Source organism: Periplaneta americana, chromosome 12 (assembly GCF_040183065.1).
Source record: "Periplaneta americana isolate PAMFEO1 chromosome 12, P.americana_PAMFEO1_priV1, whole genome shotgun sequence".
Classification (NCBI taxonomy): domain Eukaryota; kingdom Metazoa; phylum Arthropoda; class Insecta; order Blattodea; family Blattidae; genus Periplaneta; species Periplaneta americana.
The window spans coordinates 43866795-43894635 of NC_091128.1; the positions used below are offsets into that span (position 1 = coordinate 43866795).

General features: G+C 35.2%; 1 protein-coding gene across 4 annotated transcripts in view; it reads left to right on the top strand.

Moving 5' to 3' along the window:
* The window catches only part of LOC138710351 (probable ATP-dependent RNA helicase DHX34), a 142482-nt gene that overhangs the window by 37829 nt on the left and 76812 nt on the right, over positions 1-27841 (top strand). For all 4 annotated transcript variants that reach the window (XR_011335217.1, XM_069841186.1, XM_069841185.1 and 1 more), the window contains exons 9-15: positions 1682-1896; positions 4788-4982; positions 7425-7622; positions 13625-13873; positions 18133-18249; positions 22046-22227; positions 24742-24852. Coding sequence is in view for 3 of the 4 variants with exons in the window: in XM_069841186.1 (XP_069697287.1) it covers positions 1682-1896; positions 4788-4982; positions 7425-7622; positions 13625-13873; positions 18133-18249; positions 22046-22227; positions 24742-24852 (1267 nt within the window). In the remaining variant the exon portion in view is untranslated. The remainder of the gene's footprint in view (positions 1-1681; positions 1897-4787; positions 4983-7424; positions 7623-13624; positions 13874-18132; positions 18250-22045; positions 22228-24741; positions 24853-27841) is intronic.

Sequence of the window (27841 nt, forward strand, 5' to 3'; positions counted from 1 at the left end):
GGTTGGGTTGGGTTAGGTTAGGTTAGGTTAGGTTTGGTTTGGTGTGGTGTGGTTAGGTGTGTAAGATTATATGAATGGTTACCACAGTTGGCGACATTGCAATCATTCTCCCACACTACCTCAAATTACGTCACAATGACGAAATATGGCCACCTTCTTCATTCAAGTACGACGATTTTCCTATATAAGTAAGGAACCTATTTAGAGCGGGTTGGGTGGCACCACAGCTCTCCCAGTGATCACATCGAGTTTCTACTACTCTACACTACAAGACTAAGGTATTTTCAGTGTTTGTTTTTAATTCCCTATACTGGCAATACCAAATTCAAGATTCAAGATTGTTTATAACAGGCCTACTTACCTTTTTACATGCATGTTCAGTTTTTTCTGCAGGAACATTCTTCTTAGAAGTAAGATGAGAATGTTTTTGTTTCAAATGGTTAAACATGTTAGATGTGTATTAGCAACTTTCAGAATTTTCAAACACAAACCACATTTAACTGTTTGTTTTCCACTCTCGTGAAGTATTTCCAAGCCTTACTTTTTGGAGGCGCCATTACTGAAACTATGAAATTGAAATTAAATTAATACTAAAACACTACTACCAGATAAATCGCCCATCTGAGTCTCATCGTTCGCACTTGTTGCATTTGAATTTGGTGCTGCAACGCATATTAATCATTAAACAGTTTGAATTCGAATTTCAGTCCAGCCAATTAGAGCAAGATATTGATTGGACTGGACATTTCAAGTTGCACAATTATGCAACTGTCCACTTTCATTAGCGCTATCTCTTAGGGAATTAACGAAGTTTTCTACTGTGGATTTTGTTGTTGATAATAATGATAATAAAAAAAAACCGATAAATTTATGAAAAAACCGATATATTATATGATATATTGAATCAGAATTTCGATATTGATAAATCAATATATCGAAACGAAAATATCGGTATATTGTTCCCACTTCCCATCTCAACTGTTGGACATTATCTAATTTAAAAAATAAACTAAAATTGCACTTTTTCAATTTACATTCTTTTTAATTATAAGCTCTTTTCTCTGCGATAGTTTTGTAATATATATATATATATATATATTTATTTATTTATTTCTTTTTCGTCCTTTTTTTTTTTTTTTTTTTTTTTTTGATCACCAGATGAATTTATTATCATACGCATTTTATTGTGGTGGATTTTATTTAAATTTCGTATTTTTTTATTATTCTATTACAATCCATATGTTATATTCTTCCTTGCGTTTTCCCCATTAACTATTTGTACTCAGTTGCTTTTATTATATTTCAATCTTTAGATCTGTATTTTATTTTCTTTTTCTTTTTTTATTGTGGTATTATTTTCATATTGTTTAGTGTTGTTTTTGTTTGCTATTATTTTTTGTAATATGTTAATATTCTGTTCTTTAACTTTTTGTTAAATTTCACTGCTTGTATACTTTGTGACCTGGTAGAGTGTAAGAGAAGGCCCTATGGCCTTCATTCTGCCAGTATAAATAAATAAATAATAATAATAATAATAATAATAATAATAATAATTTATTATTCGTGTCTGAGCAGTGACAGTGGAAAGCTCCTTATCTTCCATTGCAGAAAAGTACAGATATTAAGATGATGTCAAAAACAAGTATTTCTGCTGAAACCTGACCAAATATTGCTTGTTCAGGGCGCACAGGGCCTGGTGTGTGCTACCGTCTGTATTCTGAGAAAGACTACACTTTCATGGACCCATACTCAACACCAGAGATCCAGAGAGTGCCTCTAGACTCATTGCTGCTGCAGATGGTCGCCATGGGTCTGCCTGATATTTGCCAGTTTCCCTTCATTGAGCCACCACCTCCCGAAAGCATTGAGCATTCCGTTCTTACTTTGAAGCAGCAGGTTTGTTTGATACTTTCATCATTAAATTTGTATGTATCGTCAAATTGCATCAATTCTAAGGATTAATCTAGAAATCCCATTGTGTTAATACTTAAAGGTTATGAATTGAAGCAACACTTTCCTTGTTCTTTCTACATTGATTTTATTAATGAAAGTAAATTAAGGTGAAAATGGACATGCACAACTGTTATTTTCTGTTAAAAGTGAATTCGTTTAGTATGATATAATATCTTAATATATATTCGAAAACTTGAACTTATATCTTGTAATTGAGGGGTTTGCCGAAGAAAGGCAGATAGACCTCTGCGCCCTTCTTCGGGAAAACGGTTTAAAATGTAGTGAATAATTCGCTAATTATAGTAGCGAAATTTTGTTTTGATTGTCCTGTACATACCGGTACCTGCAGGACAGGGCTGCGTGCGTGCGTGCGTGATTTAGTCAGTCAGTCTACAAGTAGAGCTAGTGCTGCGCGTTACCGCATACTGTACTGTGTGTGTTTTCTCTTGGTAGAGACTAAGCAAATATATATATAGTTCAATTTAGTCAGTCCAGTTGTTTCCTTTGACTGCTTTTTATGTTCATTATTGTCCTTGCTTTAAGAGTAAACAAACTTATGAAACTCATAGATTCAGATGGAAATATTTTATGTTCTATAAAGAGATTTGTTACAATATTCAGATTTTTGGGCTTATTGTTATCAGGATTATACAAAGAATAAATTTTATTTATTTATGTTCACACAAAATGGAGATTTTCTTTTTCTGTTATATTCAGAGATTTTGCTTTGTGTACTTAATGTCTACTCAGTATATCTGAAATAATGTAAATTACTTTAGAAGTAATGTCATAAAATGTATCTTTGTTTCAATTCCGTGTGAAATTTAAATCTGAAATCTACATTAAGTCCCCTAAGCAAATCATTATATGGATAAAGGGCATATAGACCGAAGTTTTATATGGTACAAATATAAGGAAATTTAATAATATAAATTGTCTAAATGCTACAAAACATTTATACTCGCTAAGATTTTTAATTTAATGTATAATTTTGTTCACTATCTATATAACATTTTATTCAGGTGCATTTTAAAATCTTAGATTGCCTGTATCTCAATTCACCATATTGACGTATACGCCCTTTTTCCGGCAAACCCCTCAATTGCGTGATTATAATGTGAAATATACATGTTTGTGAAAATAAAGTTCATTTTCAAAGAATTTTCCAAGAACTTAAATAATAATCGAATTAACAGAATGGATTATGTTAAAATTATATTTGATTTTAAAATAATTAGTTTTCTCCGTAAATGTTATGATATTAGTCTTAGAATATTAATTTTCAAGTCATTCTCTTCAGACCATTTTGAGTTTGCAGCCAACAGTTTTATTTTAATGCACGGAAAATGTTTAAGTCATCAGCGAATAATGATCAGTCAGAACTTATTCTTGTATGGATATCATTTACGAAAATTAGACCCTAGAGTTAAGTCCTGTGACACTCCACAGGTCAAGTTGAGATGAGGAACAGGTGAAATTTTGTCAGTTTCAATCAAAAATCGCATTTTGGTTTTTCGTGAAAAATGAATCAGCAATCTCTTATTTTTTTATGTTGAACAAGTTTCAGTGCTCTGCGGCGATTGGAAGCATAAAATTACGTCTTGAATTTGAATTCCATGCAAACTTTACAAGCTGTTTTCTTTTCAGCACATTTCGTCATGTTGAAAGTGTAAAGGCTCTTACAATATTGATGCTAGGAGTATGACATTTTTTCTACTTGTTCTATATACTGTGGTTAACAAAACACAGTAGAATTTTTTCATAAACTAGATACTTTCAAAATTAAAAAATAAACGTGTTTAGTGGACACTAAAAATGTAAATTTTTGAAGTTGCATATATTTTACAAACATTTTCTTTCCATTTATAGATGTAAATTAAACATTCTGGATACTTAGTTCTTTCCAATTTATTATATCGAAGATGTTTTAAGACAAGTCATGCACTAAACATACAGTAAGTTGTGAGAGGAAATAGATTTTGAAAATATTCATTTTTTTAAATTTGAATAACTCAAAAACCATTCATCTGATTATATGAAAGAATCTTCATAGAAATAATAATGATTTATTTAACCTGGCAGAGTTAAGGCCATACGGCCTTCTCTAACACTCAATGGGATGAAGTGTGCAAAATATGGAGTTTCTACCTTAAAAATAGTAGAAGACAGAAATTTCACCCATCATTCACTTGAAATGAATCAGAACGTTTGTTAAACAGATGCACACAGGATTGTCTGTCAATCTTAAACCAGTTTACATAATGATGATGATGATGTTGACGATGATAATCATAATCGTAACATTTCTTTAGAACAGGGAGGTAGACGTACCTGCAAGTCATACTAGTTTCGATAACAATAGCTTAAAGGTTTGGTACTTGTGTTTTTCTGATGAAAAGAGAAGAATATCTGATGTGAAAATATGTTTAGAAATCAGCACATGCAAGTACATAGTCTTCTTTCCTCCAGCTTGTCAAGTATCTTCTGTTGCTCTCCAGATTTTCTGGTTGGTCAGAATTTCATAGAAATGGATTCTTTAAGTGGAGTTAATTAAGTTCTTTCTTTCGTTTTTGAAATGATTTTGTTACCTGTCGTAATAGTTCAGCTGAGAATTGTAATTTGTTTGACAAACTTTCTGATGTTCACTGTCTCGTAGTTGATATAGCGTCGTTGAATAACCAAGTAAAATAAATCGTATGTATTGCGACAAAATTGGCAATATTCACTGAATGAAATTGTGCTTTACACTACACTTTGTAGTTATTGTCGTGTTATCATGGGCCATGAGTCTGGTTTATGAAGTGGCTCTAATATTCTAATTGTCTCATTTACAGGGAGCTCTGGATGAAAATGAGAAAGTGACTACAATAGGACAGATGCTGTCCCGCCTACCAGTAGACATCTCGCTGGGCAAGATGCTCATCATGGGATCTCTGTTCCACCAGGTGGAGCCCGTGCTGTCTATGGCTGCAGCACTCAGTGTGCAGAGCCCCTTCACTATCAAGTCCTACAGGGACTTTGACTGCGAGGTATACATCTCTGATACAACAAAAGTGGCTTTTGGTATACTACTCATTCTTTCAATCATACATTCATAATCGTCTGCCCAAGGGCAGGTCTTTCACTGCAAACCCAGCTTTCTCCAATCTTTCCTATTTTCCACCTTCCTCTGAATCTCTGCATACGATCAATATATCTTAATGTCGTGTGTCATCTGATATCTTCTTCTACCCTGAACTTTTCTCCCATTCACCATTCCTTCCAGTGCATCCTTCAGTAGACAGTTTCTTCTTAGACTGTGATTCAGCCAGTTCCTTTTCCCTTCCTGATCAGTTGCAGTATTATTATTTCTTCCAATCTTTGTAGCACAGCGTCATTTTTTATTCTGTCTGTCCATTTCATACACTTCATTCTTCTCCACAGCCATATCTCAAATGGTTTTAGTTGCTTCTCTTCACAATGCTACACTCCTCACAAAGCACTTCACTAGTCTCTTCCTTAGTTCTTTTTCCAGAGGTCTGCAGAAGATGCTCCTTTTCTATTAAAAGCTTCCTTGGTCATTGCTATCCTCCTTTTGACTTCCTGGCAGCAGCTCATGTTATGCTTATAGTACACCCCAAGTGTTTGAAGCTGTTCATTTGTTTCACTCCCTCATTTCGAATTCACAAATTTACCTTCTTTATTTTTCTTTCGATTACCATGGTTTTTGCTTTGTTCATAGGTCGGAATGTAGTATGATCTTGAATGTAACACGATCCCAAGTTTTCAGATGTTTTACATCAGCATTTCTCAAACTATGGTCCGCGGACCACCTGTGGTCCTCGAGGTCTGCTCTTGTCGTCCTTCAAAAAAGGCAGAAGAAAAAATAAAATTCAAACAAATTGCATATCACACTATAGCTGAAAATCTCAGAGTTTGGAAATGACACATGGCAATCGCCTTTCAGTTTTTCACCCAGCACCGACATTTTATGAAATTTATTACCCTATCAGTCTACTGATTTCCCACTCTGTCAACAACAAAAGAAGGAATTTAAAGCACTATGAACGTGGCGTTTCCCTGCACATCTGGCGCCGCACCTGTAACCCAGTCAGAGACTACCCAGATTCATAACAGAGTCCACATCTGTGGAGTAATGGCTAGTGCGTCTGGTCGCAAAACCAGGTGGCCCAGGTTCGATTCCCGGTTGGGGCACGTTACCTGGTTGAGGTTTTTTCCGGAGTTTTCCCTCAACACAACATGAGCAAATGCTGAGTAACTTTAGGTGCTGGACCCCTTCATCTCATTCAGATGCTAAATAACCTGAGATGTTGATAAAGTGTCGTAAAATAACCTACCAAAATAAATTCATAACAGAGGACCTAACCTTTTCATGTGTTTATGACTTTCTTAATAATTTTGCCGACACCCAGTCTGCACATTGAAATGGTCATGTACTGTACGTCGTACAGGTATAATACAACTATGAGGTCAGAATTTGAAACTTATTTTTCCAAGTAAATATGACGAATTTTCATGATCACTTTCATTGCGATATTGAAACTAAGAAACTTCCATTGAGTGAAAGAGAACAGTTAATTGAACTCTCGAATGAGACCGGACTTAAAATGAAATTCCAAGCGGAAGGTATGGTCAATTTCTGGACCTCATCATAAGTGAAAAGAGAATATAGTGAATTGTACAATGGTGCTTTAGAGATTTTAATTCAGTTTGCTTCTACATATCTGTGTGAGAAGGGGTTGTCATCACTAACTCTAATAAAAACAAAGTAGACTACCGAAATCGACTCGATGTATGTGACGAACTCCGACTTAAGCTTACCAGCATACGAACAAATATAGAACAACTGTGCAAGAATCGGCAGGCCCATCCATCTGGTTAAGTGTAGCAACATTTATTTATTTTTTTTTTAGTTAAAAAGTTAAAGAATATCCAAACTCTAATAGCCTTGAATTATTAAAGAAACAAAAATGAATTTTCTTCTATTAACATTACCTTAATTAGTTAATACCAATATATAATTAATTTAATTTAATTTAAAAGTTAGGTGGTCCTCGGAACTGTTCTGAATTAACCCCTTACCGCATGGGACAGTCTTTCACACACCAGTTTAATATTCATATAACTTAAGTAGTTCTTTCTGTCTCAACTGATGTCACATATGGTCAAATCCAATTCTTGACCGTGTGCCATATCTGTCCCAGTATACAGTTTAAAATATGATATGCTTATATTATAAATTATATGAATATAAAACCGGTATGTGCCATATCTGTCCCAGAATGCAGTAAGGGGTTAAGAAAGTGGTCCCCACTTCAAAAAAGTTTGAGAAACGCTGTTCTACATTATGCCAACTAAATGTAAACATGTCCATTACAAGTGTCGTGTGCTCGATCATATTATGCTTGAGGCTGGAAGACTCGAAGCATGTATGACCAGTTGATTACATGTATATATTTCATGTTTGCCAGACAGCTTGCAAAGAACTGCAGTCAGACCATGGCGACCCAATAACGTTGCTCAATGCCCTGCGAGAATGGCTGGAAGAGAAGTCAAGCTCGTCAGGTGCCAGGTCGTCATCTCGACAGTGGTGTCGTCGAAGGGGCCTTGAGGAGCAACGCTTCTATGAGATGACCAAACTCAGGAGACAGTTTAAGGATCTCTTACAGGTATGATACTGAGCTTATAGTTGGTATATCGAAGAAATTTTAACACAAGTGTGAATTATGCCCCAGCACAAGGCCTCTTGGTGACAAAAGTGAATCGGTGACAAAATGTTGGAATGGCAAAATGTAATATGTGACGAAATCACCGGGTGACGAAAAATTGGTGACGAAAATTCCGGATCCCAAAATGTTTGCTTGTCAGTGTCTTGCAAATCAAGCTTTCAGGTATAACTCCCTGTAAAGTTGATTTAAATAATTTCGAGGGAAAAATTGTTCCTGGGCCTGGTATCGAACCAACGTACCAACGCTTTCCCAGCTGAGCTACCCGGGAACTCTACCAGACACCAATCCAATTTTTCCCTTTATATCCACAACCTCAAAGTGGGCTGACAACCGTCAAGCAACCAACATTGAGTGCACACTAACTCTGTGTGTCTTAAATTGTGGTTTTCTGTTGACGTGCAATGACGTGTATTATGCAAATCAAGCTTTCAGGTGTAACTCCCTGTAAAGTTGATTTGAATAATTTCGAGGGCCTGGTATCGAACCTGGGATCTTTAATTAAACGTACCAACACTCTCCCAACTGAGCTACCCGGGAACTCTGCCAGACACCGATCCAATTTTTCCCTCTATATCCACAGACCTCAAAGTGGGCTGACAACTGTCAAGCAACCAACATTGAGTGCACACTAACTCTGTGTGTCTTAAATTGTGGTTTTCTGTTGACGTACAGTGACCTGTATTATGCAAATCAAGCTTTCAAGTATAACTCCCTGTAAAGTTGATTTGAATAATTTCGAGGGAAAAATTGTTCTGGAGCCGGGTATCGAATGCGGGACCTTTGGTTAAACGTACCAACACTCTTCCAACTGAGCTACCCGGGAACTCTACCAGACACTGATCAAATTTTTCCCTCTATATCCACAACCTCATTGTGGGCTGACAACTGTCAGGCAACCAATCATTGAGTGCACACTAACTCTGTGTGACTTAAATTGTGGTTTTCTGTTGACGTACAGTGACGTGTATTATGCAAATCAAGCTTTCAGGTATAACTCCCTGTAAAGTTGATTTGAATAATTTCGAGGGAAAAATTGTTACGGGACTGGGTATCGAATCTGGGACCTTTGGTTAAACGTACCAACACTCTCCCAACTGAGCTATCCAGGAACTCTACCTGACACCGATCCAATTTTTCCCTCTATATCCACAGACCTCAAAGTGGGCTGACAACTGTCAAGCAACCAACATCGAGTGCACATTAACTCTGTGTGACTTAAATTGTGGTTTTCTGTTGACGTACAGTGACGTGTATTATGCAAATCAAGCTTTCAGGTATAACTCCCTGTAAAGTTGATACCCGGCCCCGTAACAATTTTTCCCTCGAAATTATTGTCAGTGTCATGTTACTCTTTCTGAATCTCTAGTAGAAAGGTTTTTTTTTTAATTAATGTTATAATGAAATGCAAATGCGAATTTAACGAATTTTGAAGAAGATTATCTAAAATCTGGGGAAACAAACAATATTTGACCTTGTCCAAATGTTTATGAAATCCCGACAACGCGAATTTCGAATTTATCACAAAAATTTCGTGAATTGGATCATATTTACGAAAAATGTTGGCGAAATTGAGTGTTTTTTTTTTTTTTACAATTGAAGAGTCCACTGCAAGAATGATGGATGTCACTTTCTTGTCGAAAATGAACCAAGACTGTCAGTGCATAGCTTAAGACATATAGAATGTACATAGAGAGTTATATGGCATTAGCACTGATAGTCATTGTCCAGTAACGATTGGAAAATCATAGTTAAGCTTTGAGTGCTAAGCATTTCAAATTTACAATTGCTTCTGCTGAAAAATGTATTCCAAATGACATCCATCATTCTTGCAGTGAACTCTTCAATTTATTTCGAAGTTCTGCAGCGTGAGGTGTACTTATTTATCGGTGTTAATTAATAATACTCCAGTACCTAGTGAAGAAAATAATTTCTGTAGACAATAAGGTGGAGTTGTTGCTATTGTTACTAGGAATGACCTTGACAAATTCTGACTTCGCCAAGTCTAAATTAAAGACAATTTGGATGTCATGTGCTAATGCTGACTGTCAACATTTTTTTTTTCCTTCAACATACAACTGTGTTTTGACCAACAAACATCACCATCTGCATCTATTATCCGAGATGTATTTTGAAGGTTAGAACATTCACTTCATCTCTTTATGGTACTGCAGAAGTCTTCTAGTGTTAAATATTTTGAGTGAGCTATAATGTCAATTTTCTCCCTTTTTAATGATAATTGTAAGTCGTGTTCATAAATTAGCTGACATGTCTCCTCCCTCTTTGAAGTCACACATTTTGGCATTTTAAGATACCAGTTTTCACATTTCAAGGTACCACTTTTGTATACTTTCAAGTCACCGAAAAATTTTAGTCTCTACGTGTTAGTAAATCCAGTGGGGTGGGGGAGAGGAAGAAATGATTACACCAAGTCATTGGAACCTACAACTCTGGAAGGTCATAGAAAGAAGAAAAAAAAATAGCATCATCATCGCCATTGCCATCTTCTTCTTCTTCTCATGTATTAGTCCTTAAAGAACTGTTACAGTCTAAATGAAAGGCTGGTATTCTCAAGATTCGAACATTCCTCGAACATTCTAAAGATCTATTCTCTCGCAGTTGATAATCCATGACAGCTTTAGGAATTCTTGGTGTATATGCATTCTATTAAGGACATTTTTTTCTGCTTTCAACTCTATTAAAAGTGCAAGTTGGATGGACAATACTTATGAAAAGAAAGATATATTTACTATAACTGGAACTCTCAACACTGATAACCAGGGAAAGGATTTATATGTAAATACATATTTACTTATAAAGCTAATATAATTTATATTTTGCATTATCTTTATGTTTCACAATGTGTAGGGTTGAAAAATCCTACTTTTATTTTCCATATTTTTCCATATTTTAGAGTTTAGTACATATTTTCGTTAATTTCCATATATTTTCCATATTTCATATAAAACAGTCCATATTATATTAGGTTTAACAATAAAACAAAACAAAATTCCATTAACTTTTAAAAATACATTTCAACAATAGAGATTTAAACACATGTTCAGTAATCCCTTTAACATCAGAGTTATTTGAAAATTAGCAGTCCTATCAACAATGGGAAAGTAAGTTACAAAACTGTATTAATTTAATTTAAAATTTTTAACAGACTTCAGTTGTGCAGCTCAACAGTTAAATGCCAGTCAGAGTACACATAGGTTCAGTTTTGTAAATCATACTATAAAGACGGTAAATATGCCAAAAGTACGTCATTCAGTCAATTTAAAATCAAAACTAACAAGTTACATTTCAGAATTTAAAGAAGATGGTTTATCAACTGACAATAAAATATTATTTTGTAATTTGTGTCAGTGTGCAGTATCATCTACACAAAAGTTCCTGGTGCAACAACACATTACAACTAGTAAACATCAGGCCAACAAACAACTAAATTCCAAGCAGAGACAATTGTTTTTAACACAACCAACAACATCGAATGTAAGATCTGAGTTTAACATCGACCTGTGCCGTTCTCTCATCTCTGCTGATATTCCTCTCTACAAACTAAAGAATAAGGTCTTCAGGGAATTCCTTGAAAAATATACTCAACATACAATCCCGGATGAGTCAACACTTAGGAAGACGTATGCTCCATCCATCTACGATGAGACAATACAGAAGATAAGAGATGAAATTAAAGATAGTTCAATTTGGGTTTCCATTGATGAGACTCCCGACAAAGAAGGTAGACTTGTTGGTAATGTAGTTATCGGTTTGTTAAGTGAACAATATTCTGAACGAATTCTTTTACATTGTGATGTTCTAGAAAAGTGCAATAACAAAACTATAGTTAAACTGTTCAACGAAGCTATGGGTATCCTGTGGCCAAAGGGTATTATGTACGATAATGTGTTATTCTTTATTAGCGATGCTGCCCCTTATATGGTCAAAGCTGGACAAGCATTATCTGTTGTATATCCTAAATTGACTCATTTTACTTGTGTGGCGCATGCATTTCATCGTGTGGCAGAAGTGGTCAGAGACAATTTCCCTAAAGTAGATTTGTTGATTTCATCAGTGAAAAAAGTATTTCTCAAAGCTCCCAGTAGAGTTAACGTGTTGAAAGAAATGTACCCTGAAATTCCATTGCCACCAAAGCCAATTTTAACTAGATGGGGTACATGGCTAGAAGCAGTTGAATATTATGCCGAACATATAGACTCTATTAACAATGTTCTCCTTGCATTGGACTCTGAAGATGCAGTCTTAATTGATACTGCGAAAACAGTTACCTGTGACATAAGTGTGAAGAATGACTTAGCTCACATTCAGCATACATTTTCATGCATCATAAAAACGCTCAAAAGTCTCCAAAATAGGCACCTTTCACTATCTGAAAGTTTTGAAATTATAAATAGTACTGTGGAACAACTGAATCGTGGTAGAGGTAAAGTTGCAGATGCAGTAAGAGCTAAGGTGGACACTGTACTTTCAAAAAACCCTGGATATGAAGAACTACAAAAGGTTGTTGCTGTGATGAGTGGTGAATCAACAGTGAAGATTAACTTGGACTTATCCCCAGCAGACATTGTGAAATTGAATTATGTACCAGTTACTTCTTGTGACGTCGAACGCTCTTTTAGTCAGTATAAATCTATCCTCAGAGACAATAGAAGAAGATTCACTTTTCAGCACTTGAAAGAAATGTTTGTAACCTATTGTTATGGTAACAGACAATAAAAATTGTGTTTTGTTGAAACTACATTGGAAGATAAGGTACGTCCATTATATTTTTTGTTTAGTTTGATTAAAATGTACCAATATTTAACGTACATAGTCATTTTTTTATAATTTTAAGTCCATATTTAATTCCATATTTTGGTAAAAATCCATATTTAATTCCATATTTTGGTAAAAATAACTACATATATATTTACATATTTCATATATTTTTAGTCCATATAAATCCGTTCCCTGCTGATAACTCTCTGTATTTCATTTTCCTCTAACTGTAGCTTAATTTAATATCATGCATTTGCTTGTGAAAAGTTCGAGAATTCATAGTATTGTGACTATTAATTCAACAATAATGTTACTTTTATTCACAACAATAATGGCTTTCTATTTCTGAATTTAAACACTCCCGTCAACAATGGGTATTCCACTCCACAGACGACAATGACAATTCACGTGGATTATTGAGAACAACAATGTACTCCTAATCTCAACTAATGTTCACAAAGCACTATTTACAAAACAAAAAAATATCAGTTCACAGTTCGTTTGCCTCGACTAGTTCTTCTAGCTCATTCACTCAAGTTCACGGTATATCGAACCCAAGACTTCCAGAGACAGTCCACTGAACTTCGAACTCAAGACTTTCAGATAAAGTTCACTGCACGCCGAACCCAAGACTCCTGGACACGTTGCTTCCACCTCGACACTGCCACAGTTACTCAAGTTCACTCGCGTGTCGAACCCAAGACTCCTGGACGCGTTGCTTCCGCCTGGGCACTGCTGATTCACAAACTGAACTCACTGTCCAAACTAAAATTGGCTCTGGCTCTCTTGCCCCTTCTATTTATTACTAAATCACACTTTCCAGAATTCACGACGTCTCGTAGCTTCTAATCGGTTCGGGAGCAGTCTGTTTCCAGGCGTTTTGTTACTTCTGCCGCAGTCGGTTTTCTCCCCCTTTCTGCTGCGGCCCAGCATCTCGTAGTTTCCCCTCTCCTCTCTACGCCGCGCCCAGTGCCCACCGAAGCTGGCCTTCCTCTCTCCGCCGTCTGTCTTCCCGCGTGCCCTCCCTTCTGCCGGACGCGCGTTCGACTCCCGACGTGGCTGTCACAGTGTTGTAGTTACACATTGACGCAACAATGGCAAGATGTTTGCAAAAATGCAGTATGATTGGATGATTGGTTGTCAGCTATACACGTGGATTTTTGCAGGACTCTGGACTCCTGCAGAGTGAGGTGTTGCCAAGTGGGAGCATGACAAGGGCCGACCGAATGCTGCGTCATGGAGAGCTGAAGTTGTTGCGTTCCATGCAGCAGTCCTACAAGGAAGCAGGCCCTCGCAAGAGGCGGGTGCTGAAGCTAGACGTGTGGGAGATAGAGGGTGCTAATGTGGAGGAGCCGGGTGACATAGACATCAAGGACGTGGAGTTCCGCCTCAGCAACGACAGCTCTCAGGTTCAGGCAAGTACCTGTTCCCTAGCAACTGTAGTAAAGTCTTGATTCAGGAAGACATATTTCGTTGTCCTGTCAATGTGAAAGACTTGTAAAGTTCGATCTGCCTCAAATATGGACAAGATTTTGCAAAGAAAAGTTATTCCTTCAAGACACAAGTAAATGCCAACTTTTTAAACTGCATGTTAATTAAGGGTGCTTGGTAGTGGCATTGTGCTGCAAAGCTGGAAGTTCGCGAATTCGTTTCCTGGTGGAGACATGGACTTTTTTCATTGATACAATCTTCTGGCTGCACTATGGCCCTGGGATCTTCTCATCCTCTAACAGAAATGAGTACCAGGGGTATCCCCTTGGGGATAAAGATTGTGGGCACATCCTTACTGGTGTTAAAATGCAGATTGTCTAGAAAAGGTGGGATTCTTAATTTCCTGCTACCCTGTGTCTTATAACAGGGATACCTATCCTCCCCCTTTTCATCATCATCATCATCATCATCATCATCATCATCATCAGCCACATGGTTTAAGCATTGTTTGGCTCGTTCCGGTCTCATGAAGTATATAAATTTTAAAATTGTTGAAGCCATCTTTTCCTGGGTCTACCTATGTTTCGTTTACCAGTTGGTCTGTAGTCTAATATTAATTTAAGAATACGGTCTTGAGTCATTCTTTCAACGTGTTGCTTCCATTTATTCCTATATTCTGTGAGTTTTTCAATTAAATTGAATATATTCAGTTCTAGTCTGATGTCTTCATTGCGTTTCTTGTCTAAGAGAGTATAACCTGCTATACTCCTAAAAAATCTCATTTCCATCACCTTGATTCTTTTTTCTTTGGATTTAGTAAGAGTCCAGAATTCAGAGCCATATAGCAACATAGGGACTGCCATAACTTTATAAAATTTTAATCTTGTTTCTTTTCTAGTGTATTTTAAAGTTCTTTTTATTACCCCACAGAAATAATTAAATTTGTTTATTTTATTTGTAAAATCTTCTTTTCTTGCATATGAGATATTGCAACCCAGATAATTAAAAGTATTAATTTGTTCTATCAGTCTTCCATTCAACACGATTTTGGCTCTAATTGTTTCTAATCCTCTAAAGGCTAACACTTTTGTTTTAGTAGTCTATATAGTTTAGCTATTTTCTTTGCTAATTTTGTTTAATTTAAATATTGCCATTTGTAGGTCATCTTCGGAAGCACAAATTAAAACCTGATCATTGGCAAAAAGTATCGTATCTAAGTTTGTTTTTTATTTTAAAATGTACTTTCAAATCCAACTGCCACTTCAGCACGATGTCGTCCATATACACAGTAAAAAGTGACGGTGACAATGGGCACCCTTGTCTTACTCCTCTATTTATATTGGCTATTTGTTGTCCTTCTTTACAATCAATTACAATTTGGTTATTAGTGTACAAATTTCTTATTATTGTTATTAAGTGTTGTGGTATGCCTTTTTGTTGCATTATGTCCCACAGCTTCTTTCTGTTAACTTTATCAACGCTTTTTCATAACCTATGAATGCCATAAATGTTGGTAAATTGAATTCCCAATGTTTTTCAATTATCTGAGAAACAGCGAATATGCAGTCAGAACAAGATCTTCCTTTTCTGAATCCATTTTGAGATTCATTGATTATATGTTCAATCATTACATTAAAGTGATTTTTTATTATAGATGCATAGATTTTATAACCTATATTTAATATACTTATTCCCCTATAATTAGCACAGTCATGTCTGTCTCCTTTTTTGTATATCGGATTAATTTTGGCGATTTTCCATTCTTCTGGAACATAACCTTTTTCGAACGTATATTTATTAAATCTAAATAACGATATTTAAAAAAAATTGTATCAACCACAGTGGTGATTCAGGAAAATAACCAAGACTCATAACAATGTAACAATAATAACATGTTTTATTATTCTGCCAATGTGAAAGATACCATAAAATTTTAGTGACGCATCGATATACCTCTTACATACACTAGATTCTTGCAAGAGTTATTCTTTCAGAGCATAAAAAAAATAAACATTTGTAACTGTGCTAATGTTCGATATATAATCCGGTTCTGATTAGAGGTAATAAATTCATCAATTAAGTAGAATATGTAACATACTGATAATAACTGATTTCATGTATATTTATTTAATTTTGATAATTTGTTTTGGTGACCTACTGAAAAGAAAAAAAAAAAGTAGTACAGGAAATTAAAAGAAGGCTAATATGATACGATCATGTGAAAAGGATGGGAATGAAAAGATTCTTGAATGGAAACCACAGGACATGTGAAAAAGATGATCCCAGAGGAATGGTTGAAGTGAATTCTGAGAGACATGGAAAGAATATACAGGGTGTTAAAAGTGTATGTGCAAATATTTTGATATTTGTTTAAGAAAAATGCATGTAAAACAACGTCCTATTTACTTTTTCCCATGCTCGAATAGTTTCTCTTTAAATGTATCACATATTTTATAGTCTGATGTTTTATGAATGATCATACTATGAACCCCTGTCAATTTAAATCAGTGGTATTGAACTGGGTGTACATTTAGGAAGTATGAAAAATTTGAAATAAGCGTGATTTAAGCATGAGTGAAAAAGTGTGTCTAGAGGTATGGGGAGAAAATGAAAGTTGAAGACCACTAATTTAGTTTATTTGTACGTCTTTCGATCGCATGCATTTCAACGTAAACTCTCTTTCTCAGTCAATTAAGGGTAACTAACCTTGCAGGTACCACTGTTTGAGGTTCTGGCTGATATGTTCATCTATTATTAGGCAGTACATCTCATTTGACGATATGTGTCAGAGAAAGAACAATTGTTTGTATACATATGAAGTCTGATTAGTGAAATATGTAACTAACTAGTCAGCGATGTATGCAATGGAGGGGGAAAGGAACTGGCCACCCTATCCCATTATCTCCTGACTTGGTTGCGTTGTGAGGTTCCAACCTGTCTTTGAACAATTGACTAAATAACCACCATCTTGCAGGAAGCTCACTCTCCAACATCCGACATAATGGAAGGATTCACTGACATTGAATTAGTCGATATTCATTTAATATACGGAACAGTTAGAGAATCTGCAAACGTAGCAAGGGAGCTCTGTTGGTTACGATTTCCAAATTGTGGGATTCCAAATAGACTAATGTTCAATGATGTGTACCAAGTCTCTGGAATACACGACCTTGTCCTTGGACTGCAACGTGATGTTGTTTCCTTTTTTAATGTGACAATTTTTCTGAAAAAAAAAAAATATGTACATTAGTTAAGATAATATTAACTTTTGTTAACAATTAAGAGATTTATTTTATTTCGTTTTTTTTTTTTTTTTTTTTTTTTTTTTTTTTTTTTTTTTGAATAACAACGATTTTTAAATATGAATTTCGTTTAATTCTTTTGTGATGTTTTAGAAGTGAATGCCACATCATTTACAAAGCGTTTTTTTATTTTGATAATTTAGATAACATTACTTTCAAAGCTTGTGTTTTATTGTAGTCTACCATCCTTATGAGAATACGAATGTAGGCTGTGTTCGAAATTCGTACAGTACAAAATAAATAATAAATTTAATCCCACGTATTAATATAAAAAGTTATCACCAAGTGTGTTTGTGTTTGGATACATGTTTAATTATTTGGTGACCTGTTTCAGTAGGAAGACCTTCATGATAGACAGTCCTCATAATTAGCCAGGCATTTGTAGGGAAAACAAATCGCTTGGAAGTGTTAATAAACCTAAAAACATGATATTTTTTCATGTCTAAAAATAACTTAGAAAATTGAGAAATTCTTTAGATAATGTGGTTCAAGATACTGCATGTATAACCCTAAAGTCCTGTATATTGTGAGTGTTTTATAGCTACTCAAACTATATCTCAGATATCCTTTTCGAGCCTATCTTTTCCACAAATCATGTTCTAAATCTCATCTTTCTATGTCTATCAGGATCTGCTTCAACCACTCCTCCGAGCATTTGTCTCTTTTTCACTCTCCAAACTGTAAGAAGAATGTCAGATAATCTCATGGAAATCCTTGAATTTATCTTAACACCAACTTCATCCATGCTAGTTAACCATGCAGTTGATATGTCGTCTTCAGTCAATTTAAAAATTCATTAATTTCAGATATGATTAATATTAAATGATTAAATAAGTAATTATCTAACAAATCTATAAGTGAATTAATTAAATAGTGAAGAACATTTAATTGTGTTTTTCGTATGCACTTGACTAATGAAAAACACATACTTTATGTTGCAGAACCTCTTGTCTGGCTCCACAGCCTGCAGTTACAAGGATCTCATGATGCTGAAGATCATCTTGTGTAGTGGTTTATATCCCCAGTTAGCCAATGCAGATGAATTCAATTACTGCAAGGTAAGTGTGCTTCACATGCGTGTCTGTGGTGTGGCGTGAAGAGTCATTATGTAGACTGTCCAGCATTGTACATCTGCTTGCAGGTTCCATTATATAATACTGGACCATCTTTGTTTAACCAAGAAAATTGTTCGGATGCTATTTATTAGATAGTATAGTAAAACTCTCTTATACCTACTTATCAGCTGTCCGTTTGTTACACTTATTTGTTTTGTTTTTTTTTTTTTTGTTTTCCCTGCAAAATTCATACTTCCTATGGTAATTTATTTTGGATCTACTTTTTTAATTTATACACTTTTATACTTACATGATTGTATTTTAAATCCCAGGAAAGAAGAAACGTCATTTATACATTCTAAATCGACTTTGCTTGAAATTAAGTTTTTCGTGAAACTATATGAGCTCTAAAATGCAGTCCATATTCTTTGTCAAAATATGGCCCGCTTTGAAATTAGTGGAAAATCGTAGCTGCCCATGCTTCCCACCAACGATCTTGTGTCATTTAATGTTGCTGTTAGAAACAGTGAAAGGTTTTGTGAAACACCATGATGTAACTGAATAAATTATGTCACAATTTGAGGGCGTGGTTTATTTCTCAGGAGGAAGAAGTCCAAAATAACTGACTTTTTTTTTTTTTCTAGTAAAGTAATCACATGTTATTATAAAAGCTATTTCGGGTGTTTTTGAATGTCATTTCAGTTGTATGTTTTTCTCAATTATGCATTTTTTTTCAGACCCCCATAAAAACGTATTTACTCCAGGGCGTAACCAGGGGGTTCCAAGGATTGCTGAGCATCCTCGTATATTTGTAATTTAACTCACAAAACAACGCATCATATGGGATGATAATTGATTACAGTAACTAAAAAATCGTACTGTATGTACATATTTACAATTAGTTCATTCTTTCTTTACGAGATTACAACACAGGTTAGCACCAATGTAGTCTCTAGACACAAAACTGAATAACAATGTTAAGCTATGGCGATCATATACTGTAAAAAAAAGGCCTTATTTTTGCTGAAATTACAAAGAAAATGCCAAAAAATGCCAGCCACCTACGGTACCACCATACTTACAAATGGCTTTCAGAGAACCCGGAGGTTCATTACCGCTCTCACAATATTATCAATATATGAAATTTATCGAATTGAGCAGTCAATAATGGATAACGAGATAATCAATCGACATGTTTTGAGTATTTAAAAAGTGCCTTCAGTTTTTGTATATATGCGCTTTTCGCGTGAAAAATAGCATTTTACTGATAAATTGCTATTAAATAACATTTTTCTCGTGATTTCGCAATTTGATAGGAAATTCACATTTTTTCGCACTTTTAATTCTGCTAGAAAATCATGCTAAATCACCTTACAGATGAAGAAAAATACTTTCTATCCCACAATTTAAAAAATCGCGGACTTCGCAAATTTTCAGGTTCCCAGTAATAGCGATTAGTAAATAAATATTCAATGAATACTTTTATTTATGATGTTTATTCAGTTATATCTAATGTCCAAAAAAAAAAAAAATATATATATATATATATATATGCAGTTAAAAACACAGTTCAGTTGCTGCAACCCCTAATGCAGTCTGCTGGTGACGGCCCTGATTTAGGTACTCAAAAAATAAGAACTTTCTTCTTTGCCAGATTTTGTATTTCAGAGGAGATTCTTGTATTCTCGTCGACTAAAAAAACGAGAATATGGAGGCATGAAAATTCAAAATTAGAATGAAGAATATCATTTAATAAAACAGATTATACAGTAAAACTTGATTTATGTTTTCATGGGTGTCGAAAGAAAAATGAAATGCATAAATGAGAAAAATGTATAACTGAAATGGGATTTAGTAACATTTGGAACATTAACATTTTAACATGATTATTCTACCGAAAAAAATATCAGGTTTAAATGATGTTTCACAGCTCCTGGGGTTAAAAATTCGATCGAATAAGTGTAAAAACCCAATAAACGAAAAACGTATATCCGAAATAAATTAACATGGAAATTGTAGAAATTTTTCTGGGACCACAGAAAAACGCATAATTGCGAAACGTATAAAAGAAGTTTTACTGTGTTAACATAAATCTAACGATATTCAGTTGTTTTTTTTTTTAACCAATGGCAGGTACTTGACTTTGCATCAATCACTCAGTCATTCACATCTGTGAGTGACACAAAAGTTGTAGTAGTTATTTTTGCTGCTATAGGTGTTGCTCTCAGCGCATCATGGGAGAAGAAGTACATAGCACCGCATGATGATGATTAATGGAGCAATGGTGAAATTCTAGGAATGAGAATACCTCTCATTAATCTATCGCAAGCATCATCTCAGATTTCACTTGGACCCACCAGGATTCGGACCTGGGTTATCAGGGTGGTTACTGTTTTGGCTAACAGTGCACCTACCCATACATTGAGATGTTTTAAGCTAAACCTACCCTTTGTTGACAGTTATGCCTGAAGACATTACAGATTAATACAGTAATCCTTATCTGTAGGAGATACATTCTGAAACCTACCATGGATAATAGCCAATCCAAGTCTTTTTTCGTTAACAGACAGTTTAATTTACAAATTACAAACCATAAGACATGATGAGAAGGAAATAATAATATTGTAATATTAATAAATACTTTGTGCATTATTACACTTGTGAACACGCCTGCAATATGAAGACCGCTGCCTTTTTACATCAGTGATCTCTAGATTACAGGACTTGTACTGATAAGACAGCAAACTCACACAACCCAAATGAATACAGACCTGGCATGCTCCATCTTTCGATGCTACCTTATCTTCTTTCACACGAGACATGTTGCAAACATTTAAAAACATTTACAGGTCATTCAATATCTATCTAACAATCATACGTGATTGTAAAATGAAGAGCTATTTGCTAGAAGACAAAGTGAGATTTATAAAAGAAATAAAGGCCATTCCGAACAAAACAAAAATTGAAATTGGTAGGTTTGTAATATTTGTAATAAATAAGTATGATATAAAAGATTAATAATTAAGATATCTTGATGTCTGAGTTCATGATTGAAGAAAAATTTCATAGCAACTGTATGTAGTGCATTTATATGAAACATTGAATTTCTAGTCACTTTCTATTGATTACAACACATTTGGACAAGTTAAAAGAATTCTTAAGTGCTCCAGCTTTCTATGTTCTGTTAAACTGATACCTGATCATTCGAAAATTATTTTATATTCAAACCTTAGACTATTTGTACGTAGTTCTGAGTTGTGCGTTTCTCCTTCAGTTATGCAGAACCCAGGTTTTATGTATTTCCTCTGCTGCACTAGCATGTCATTGATTTATGTTATTGTAAATACAATTTCATTTACAATAATTGAAGCGTCGGCTGGAACAATGTTATAAGTTACATTTGGTAAAATTTACAGGAGCTGCAAAAATGTGTACACGTACAACGTTGTTCTTATGTGGGTAGCAAACTTTTGAGTGGACAGATTTCACGTACTGCATTGCTGGACAGTTGCAAGCCAAGGAGTATAGCAAAGTAACATGACATACAACATTATTACATGGAAATACGCTGAATGAAAATTTTGTAATTTACAACGTTGTTCCAGCCGACGCTGCAATTATTCTTTGCTAGTGCTGTAGCATAATTTGAACTCTAGGACTTCATTGTCAAGGAATATAATACCTAAATTTCTTTGGAGGGCCTCACACACAATAATTCCAATTCTAATGCGCCAAAACAGCTTAATTTCACTTTGTGAGAATTGGATTGAAAATGTATTACATGTGTTTGATATGTTAGTCTGTTTCAGAGCAATTGTTCCACACAAGAGGGAAACCGTTTGTTTCTCTCCACCCAATGGGTTATTTTGGAAACAATCCTAAGGTTCTACAGTTGCAAGAGTCTGATATTGAAGTGGTGCAGAAAAGAGGGTTCTCTTCTAAGTCCCCGGTTAGCTCCAAACATCAGCTGCTCTGCTACTTGTGAGTATGAGACTGCAGTTTCAGCAGCCTATAATTTTCTGGTTAGGAAAGAAAACAACGGTTTTCTGTCTCATGAAAACTGTACATACTTGCTTCTTTATACATTAACACGTTTCACAATAAAGCAGTTCCTTATGTTGCCAACGATATTCATGTTTATAGTTTATTCTCTTGAATTATTATTAAAACATATAAATTAATCAAAAGTAATAAAATAGTAATAAGCAAAAGTAATAAGCAATGCCTTATCTAGGTATGTTAAAAATAGTTTATAAAACCACAATACGACCAGTGGTAGTGTATTCAAGGAAAACCTGGACATTAACAAAAGACAATGAAAATATGCTAGCAATATGGGAAAGAAAGATTCTTAGAAAGATATATGGACCTAGAACTATAAATGGACAGTTTATGAATAGAACAAACAGGGAGTTGATGGAGATGTTTGGAGAACCAAACATAATATCCTTTATTAAAAGAGGAAGACTTAGATTGTTGGACCATGTTGAGCATGTGCCAGACTCTAGGTTACCTGGCGAGCATTGTGTGGACACCAGGTGTAGCAAGACAAAGAGGAAACCCAGGCTTAGGTGGTTGCAAGATGTGGAGGATGATGTAAGAAAGATTGGAGTTAGGAGGTGGGGGAGACTGGCATAGGACAGGACAGGACAGGGCAGAATGGCTACAAATATTGGAGGAGGCCCGGGCCTTCAATGGGCTGTAGCACCAGTTATGAATGGATTAATTAATAATTTACTTTGCACTCAAATAAGGAGATAAGCATTTCTTTTCTGTAGCGTGATTTAATATTTTCAATGTTGGTTTTGATAGAAATTTTTATGTTAGTTTATTGGAGATCAGAGACATATTTATACTTACTTACTTACTGACTTTTAAGGAACCCAGAGGTTCATTGCTGCCCTCACATAAGCCCGCCATTGGTCCCTATCCTGAGCAAAATTAATCCATTCTCTATCATCATATCCCACCTCTCATAAATCCATTTTAATATTATCTTCCCATCTACATCTCGGCCTCCCTAAAGGTCTTTTTCCCTCCGACCTCCCAACTAACACTCTATATGCATTTCTGGATTCGCCCATACGTGCTACATCCCTGCCCATCTCAAACGTCTGGATTTAATGTTCCTAATTATGTCAAGTGAAGAATACAATGCGTGCAGTTCTGTGTTGTGTAACTTTCTCCATTCTCCTGTAACTTCATCCCTCTTAGCCCCAAATATTTTCCTAAGCACCTTATTCTCAAACACCCTTAACTTATGTTCCTCTCTCAAAGTGAGAGTCCAAGTTTCACAACCATACAGAACAATCGGTAATATAACTGTTTTATAAATTCTAACTTTCAGATTTTTTGACAGCAAACTGGATGATAAAAGTTTCTCAACCGAATAATAACAGGCATTTCCCATATTTATTCTGTGTTTAATTTCCTCCCGAGTATCATTTATATTTGTTACTGTTGCTCCCAGATATTTGAACTTCTCCACCTCTTCAAAAGATAAATCTCAAATTTTTATATTTCCATTTCGTACAATATTCTGGTCACGAGACATAATCATATACTTTGTCTTTTCGGGATTTACTTCCAAACCTATCTCTTTACTTGCTTCCAGTAAAATTCCCGTGTTTTCCCTAATAGTTTGTGGATTTTCTCCTAACATATTCACGTCATCCGCATAGACAAGCAGCTGATGTAACCTGTTCAATTCCAAACCCTCTCTGTTATCCTGGACTTTCCTAATGGCATACTCTAGTGCAAAGTTAAAAAGTAAAGGTGATAGTGCATCTCCTTGCTTTAGCCCACAGTGAATTGGAAATGCATCTGACAGAAACTGACAGAGACATATTTATAATAGCTGAAAGTACCGAAGTGTTTGGTAGGGCCAGAAACTATTAACTTTGGCAGTGAAATCTTAGCAATACGGAATGCTTTGCAAAACCTTCTCTTTAGAACTGAAATGTTCCTAAAGCAGTTATTCTTTTGGATTCAGAAACAGCCATCCAAACCTTAGTCAAACATGCAAATTAGTAAGTCTGTCACCAAACTACAGAAACAAAACGAACAAATAGTTTTCCACTGAATTCTTTCTCATGGTGGCATTCCAGGGAACGAAACTGCTGAGCAAGCCCACACCCAATTATACATTCATATCTATCAAATGTGTTATAAAAAGGTGAACACAGTTTCATTTGAATTAATATTTACAAGTACGAAATAATAAAAGATGGGATGTATTACTTAATAATAGAAAGCTCATACCAGAAAATCCACTGGAATATGCAGTGGGACACGACTGCCTGGCAAAACATCTACATCGACTACATATTAACTGTCTGTTATGTTACGAAGATCAACATCTTGTATTCTGCAGATGCAGATATTGATAAGCTAGATCACAAATAGCTTCATTGCTAGATGTGACTCCACACACTGTTTTATACAATGTTGTTTCGTTGTGAATGTCAGACTAATCATTGGTTCCCTCGTGTTCAGATCACTCTTGGAGACTACGAAGCCCTTCCTGGTGACATCAATGCGAATGCCTGCTGCACAGACTCTTCTTCTTTTCTCTCAGTCCATTGACACCAACTTTGACTTCTCGAAGTAAGTAGGGAAATTACTATTGTTTACTGTATCTTTAAGGTTATCCTCTGTAGTCACGTGATTACCTATCGAGATCTGTTGGCTTATGTGTAACCCACTTACGAAATCCCTGCAGTAACTTCAGCCTGTCACACAGGTTGTCCGGGTTTGTGTTCGAGCCAGGCCTGGGGATTTTTCATTGAAAAATCATAGTGACACTTGAGGTGGGTAAGGTCGCAGTTGAGGTTTCTCTCGGGTTCCCTCATATTAGGCATCTACATCATTCTGTCAACTTCCCTCCATTTCGTCATCATTCCATAGCATTCCCTAAATGCCGACTGGCAATGCACGGAGAGGGCTGGTCTAGGGACAAGTGGGGTTGCCTGCTTGAAACCTGAGTACGCAGCGAACCTTAGTGTAGTCAACCAGTGTGGGTTTGGGAATGTGGGATTAATGGAATAGATCTTGAAAGGTCGCAGTGCTGGATCGTAATACCCCTCTTCCCGAAATTCCATTCCATTCCAACCCACTTATGAAGCTGGGGTACCCAGAAGGCAAAATTATATTATTTGACTCCAGAAGAGGTCTTAAATCTTAAATTAATCTAAATTCCAGACCATGGACGAACATAGGAATAATTCCCTTTAAGGAAAAATTCCTCTGTTCTAACTGGGTATGGACCTCATGAACTGTAGCCAGAAGCTCTGAACACTAGACTATGAGACTGGTCGGAGAATTAAGATGTGTTCCAGATTATAAAGATAATGAGATTAGGTTAAGTTTGTTTATGCTCCATATTATGATGGTAATGAGATTAGGTTAGGTTTGTTTATGCTCCATATTATGATGGTAATGAGATTAGGTTAGGTTTGTTTATGCTCCATATTATGATGGTAATGAGATTAGGTTAGGTTTGTTTATGCTCTATATTATGATGGTAATGAGATTAGGTTAGGTTTGTTTATGCTCCATATTATGATGGTAATGAGATTAGGTTAGGTTTGTTTATGCTCCATATTATGATGATAATGAGATTAGGTTAGGTTTGTTTATGCTCCGTATTATGATGGTAATGAGATTAGGTTAGGTTTGTTTATGCTCCATATTATGATGGTAATGAGATTAGGTTAGGTTTGTTTATGCTCCATATTATGATGGTAATGAGATTAGGTTAGGTTTGTTTATGCTCCATATTATGATGGTAATGAGATTAGGTTAGGTTTGTTTATGCTCCATATTATGATGGTAATGAGATTAGGTTAGGTTTGTTTATGCTCCATATTATGATGATAATGAGATTAGGTTAGGTTTGTTTATGCTCCATATTATGATGGTAATGAGATTAGGTTAGGTTTGTTTATGCTCCATATTATGATGGTAATGAGATTAGGTTAGGTTTGTTTATGCTCCATATTATGATGGTAATGAGATTAGGTTAGGTTTGTTTATGCTCCATATTATGATGGTAATGAGATTAGGTTAGGTTTGTTTATGCTCCACATTATGATGGTAATGAGATTAGGTTAGGTTTGTTTCTATGTATAGATAAATTTACCCTGTAAATTTGATTTTTTTTATAGTTTACTAAATTATATATATATATATTTTTTTGTTGTATCTAAATTTCCCTATTTCTTAAGTTTCCTATGCACTTTAAATAGTTTTGCATAAATCCCTTTCCTTTTCGGAATGTTTTCAGTCTTTGATACTGTGTTCTTTAGATAGTGACTATTTAGACCTCTATATTTCTGTATAACATGCATTAAAGGTGATGTATTACAATAGTATGAACGCTTTATAGGTTTATTTAATGCTTCATCTTCAGTGATAAGTTACATCGACGAAGTGGTTCAGATGTTCGAACCGTGTTCTTGCTTGGCTTAAAGTAGACTGATGTAACTTATCACTGAAGATGGAGAAGCTGTGCGAAACATGTCTGAATAACACCTTCAATAAACTTATAAATATTTTCGTGAAAATCTCGAAATTTAGTTTGTATATTCTTATAGTATTGTTTTCTCTATCCGACATACAAGTACAGCGATAGAAATAAGTTACATGAAGGACTTGCTGACGTAGATGAACCTTTTCTTCCTACTCTACCAACACTAAACTTATATTCTAGTGGTCAGAGCTTCTGGCTATAGTTCATGAGGTCCCGGGTTCGATTCCCGGTTAGAGCACAGGAATTTTTCCTTAAAGGGGATTATTCCTGTGTTCTCCATGGTCTGGAATTTAGGTTAAGTTTAGATTTAAGACCTTTCCTGGCACTACATTATCATAATCATCCTATCACATCATCGGGGTAATGTAACTCCGCCTTCCAGGTGCCCCAACCTCAGAAGTGGGTTACAATTAAGCCACAGCCAGGAGAGAAGACCAGAAATGTCGAAAAGACAACCTGGTGGCATTGGAAAAAAAAAAAAAAAAATTTCTGTATCACTTCTCGCACTTATTCTTTTTATGTCATAATTATAGGTGTTTCATGATATATTAATTTTTTTGTGCAATAACAGGGCCATTAACTTGTCATTATGTCATAAATATGAGTTTCATATATGTTAGTTTTATTTGTGCAATAACAAGGCTGTTATTCACCCTGACTCGACGAATGTGGCTAGTGCCAAGAAGCACAGACAACTTAGTTCGTCAGAGACTGTTTAGAGTACTACAGGCTATTTATCTACATTCATTTAGGAACTCATGTTTAAGCGATATTCTTATTAAGGAAGGGTCCATGTGACCTGGAAGTTGTTATAACATATGTCTTCAATGACACCACCAAAGGAATAAAATAAATAAGCTCATAATGATGATGATGTTGATGATGATGATGATGAAGAAGAAGAGGAAGAGGAAGAGAAGGAACTTTCTAATCATTTAATCACTTTTGTCTACTAGTCTACTAAAAAAATGTTTTTATCTCATTGAAGGACTGTCAAACCATTAAATCATTCTCGTTAACAATTTTGAAAACAAAGGTATTTGTTTTTGAGATAAAGTAAAGAGA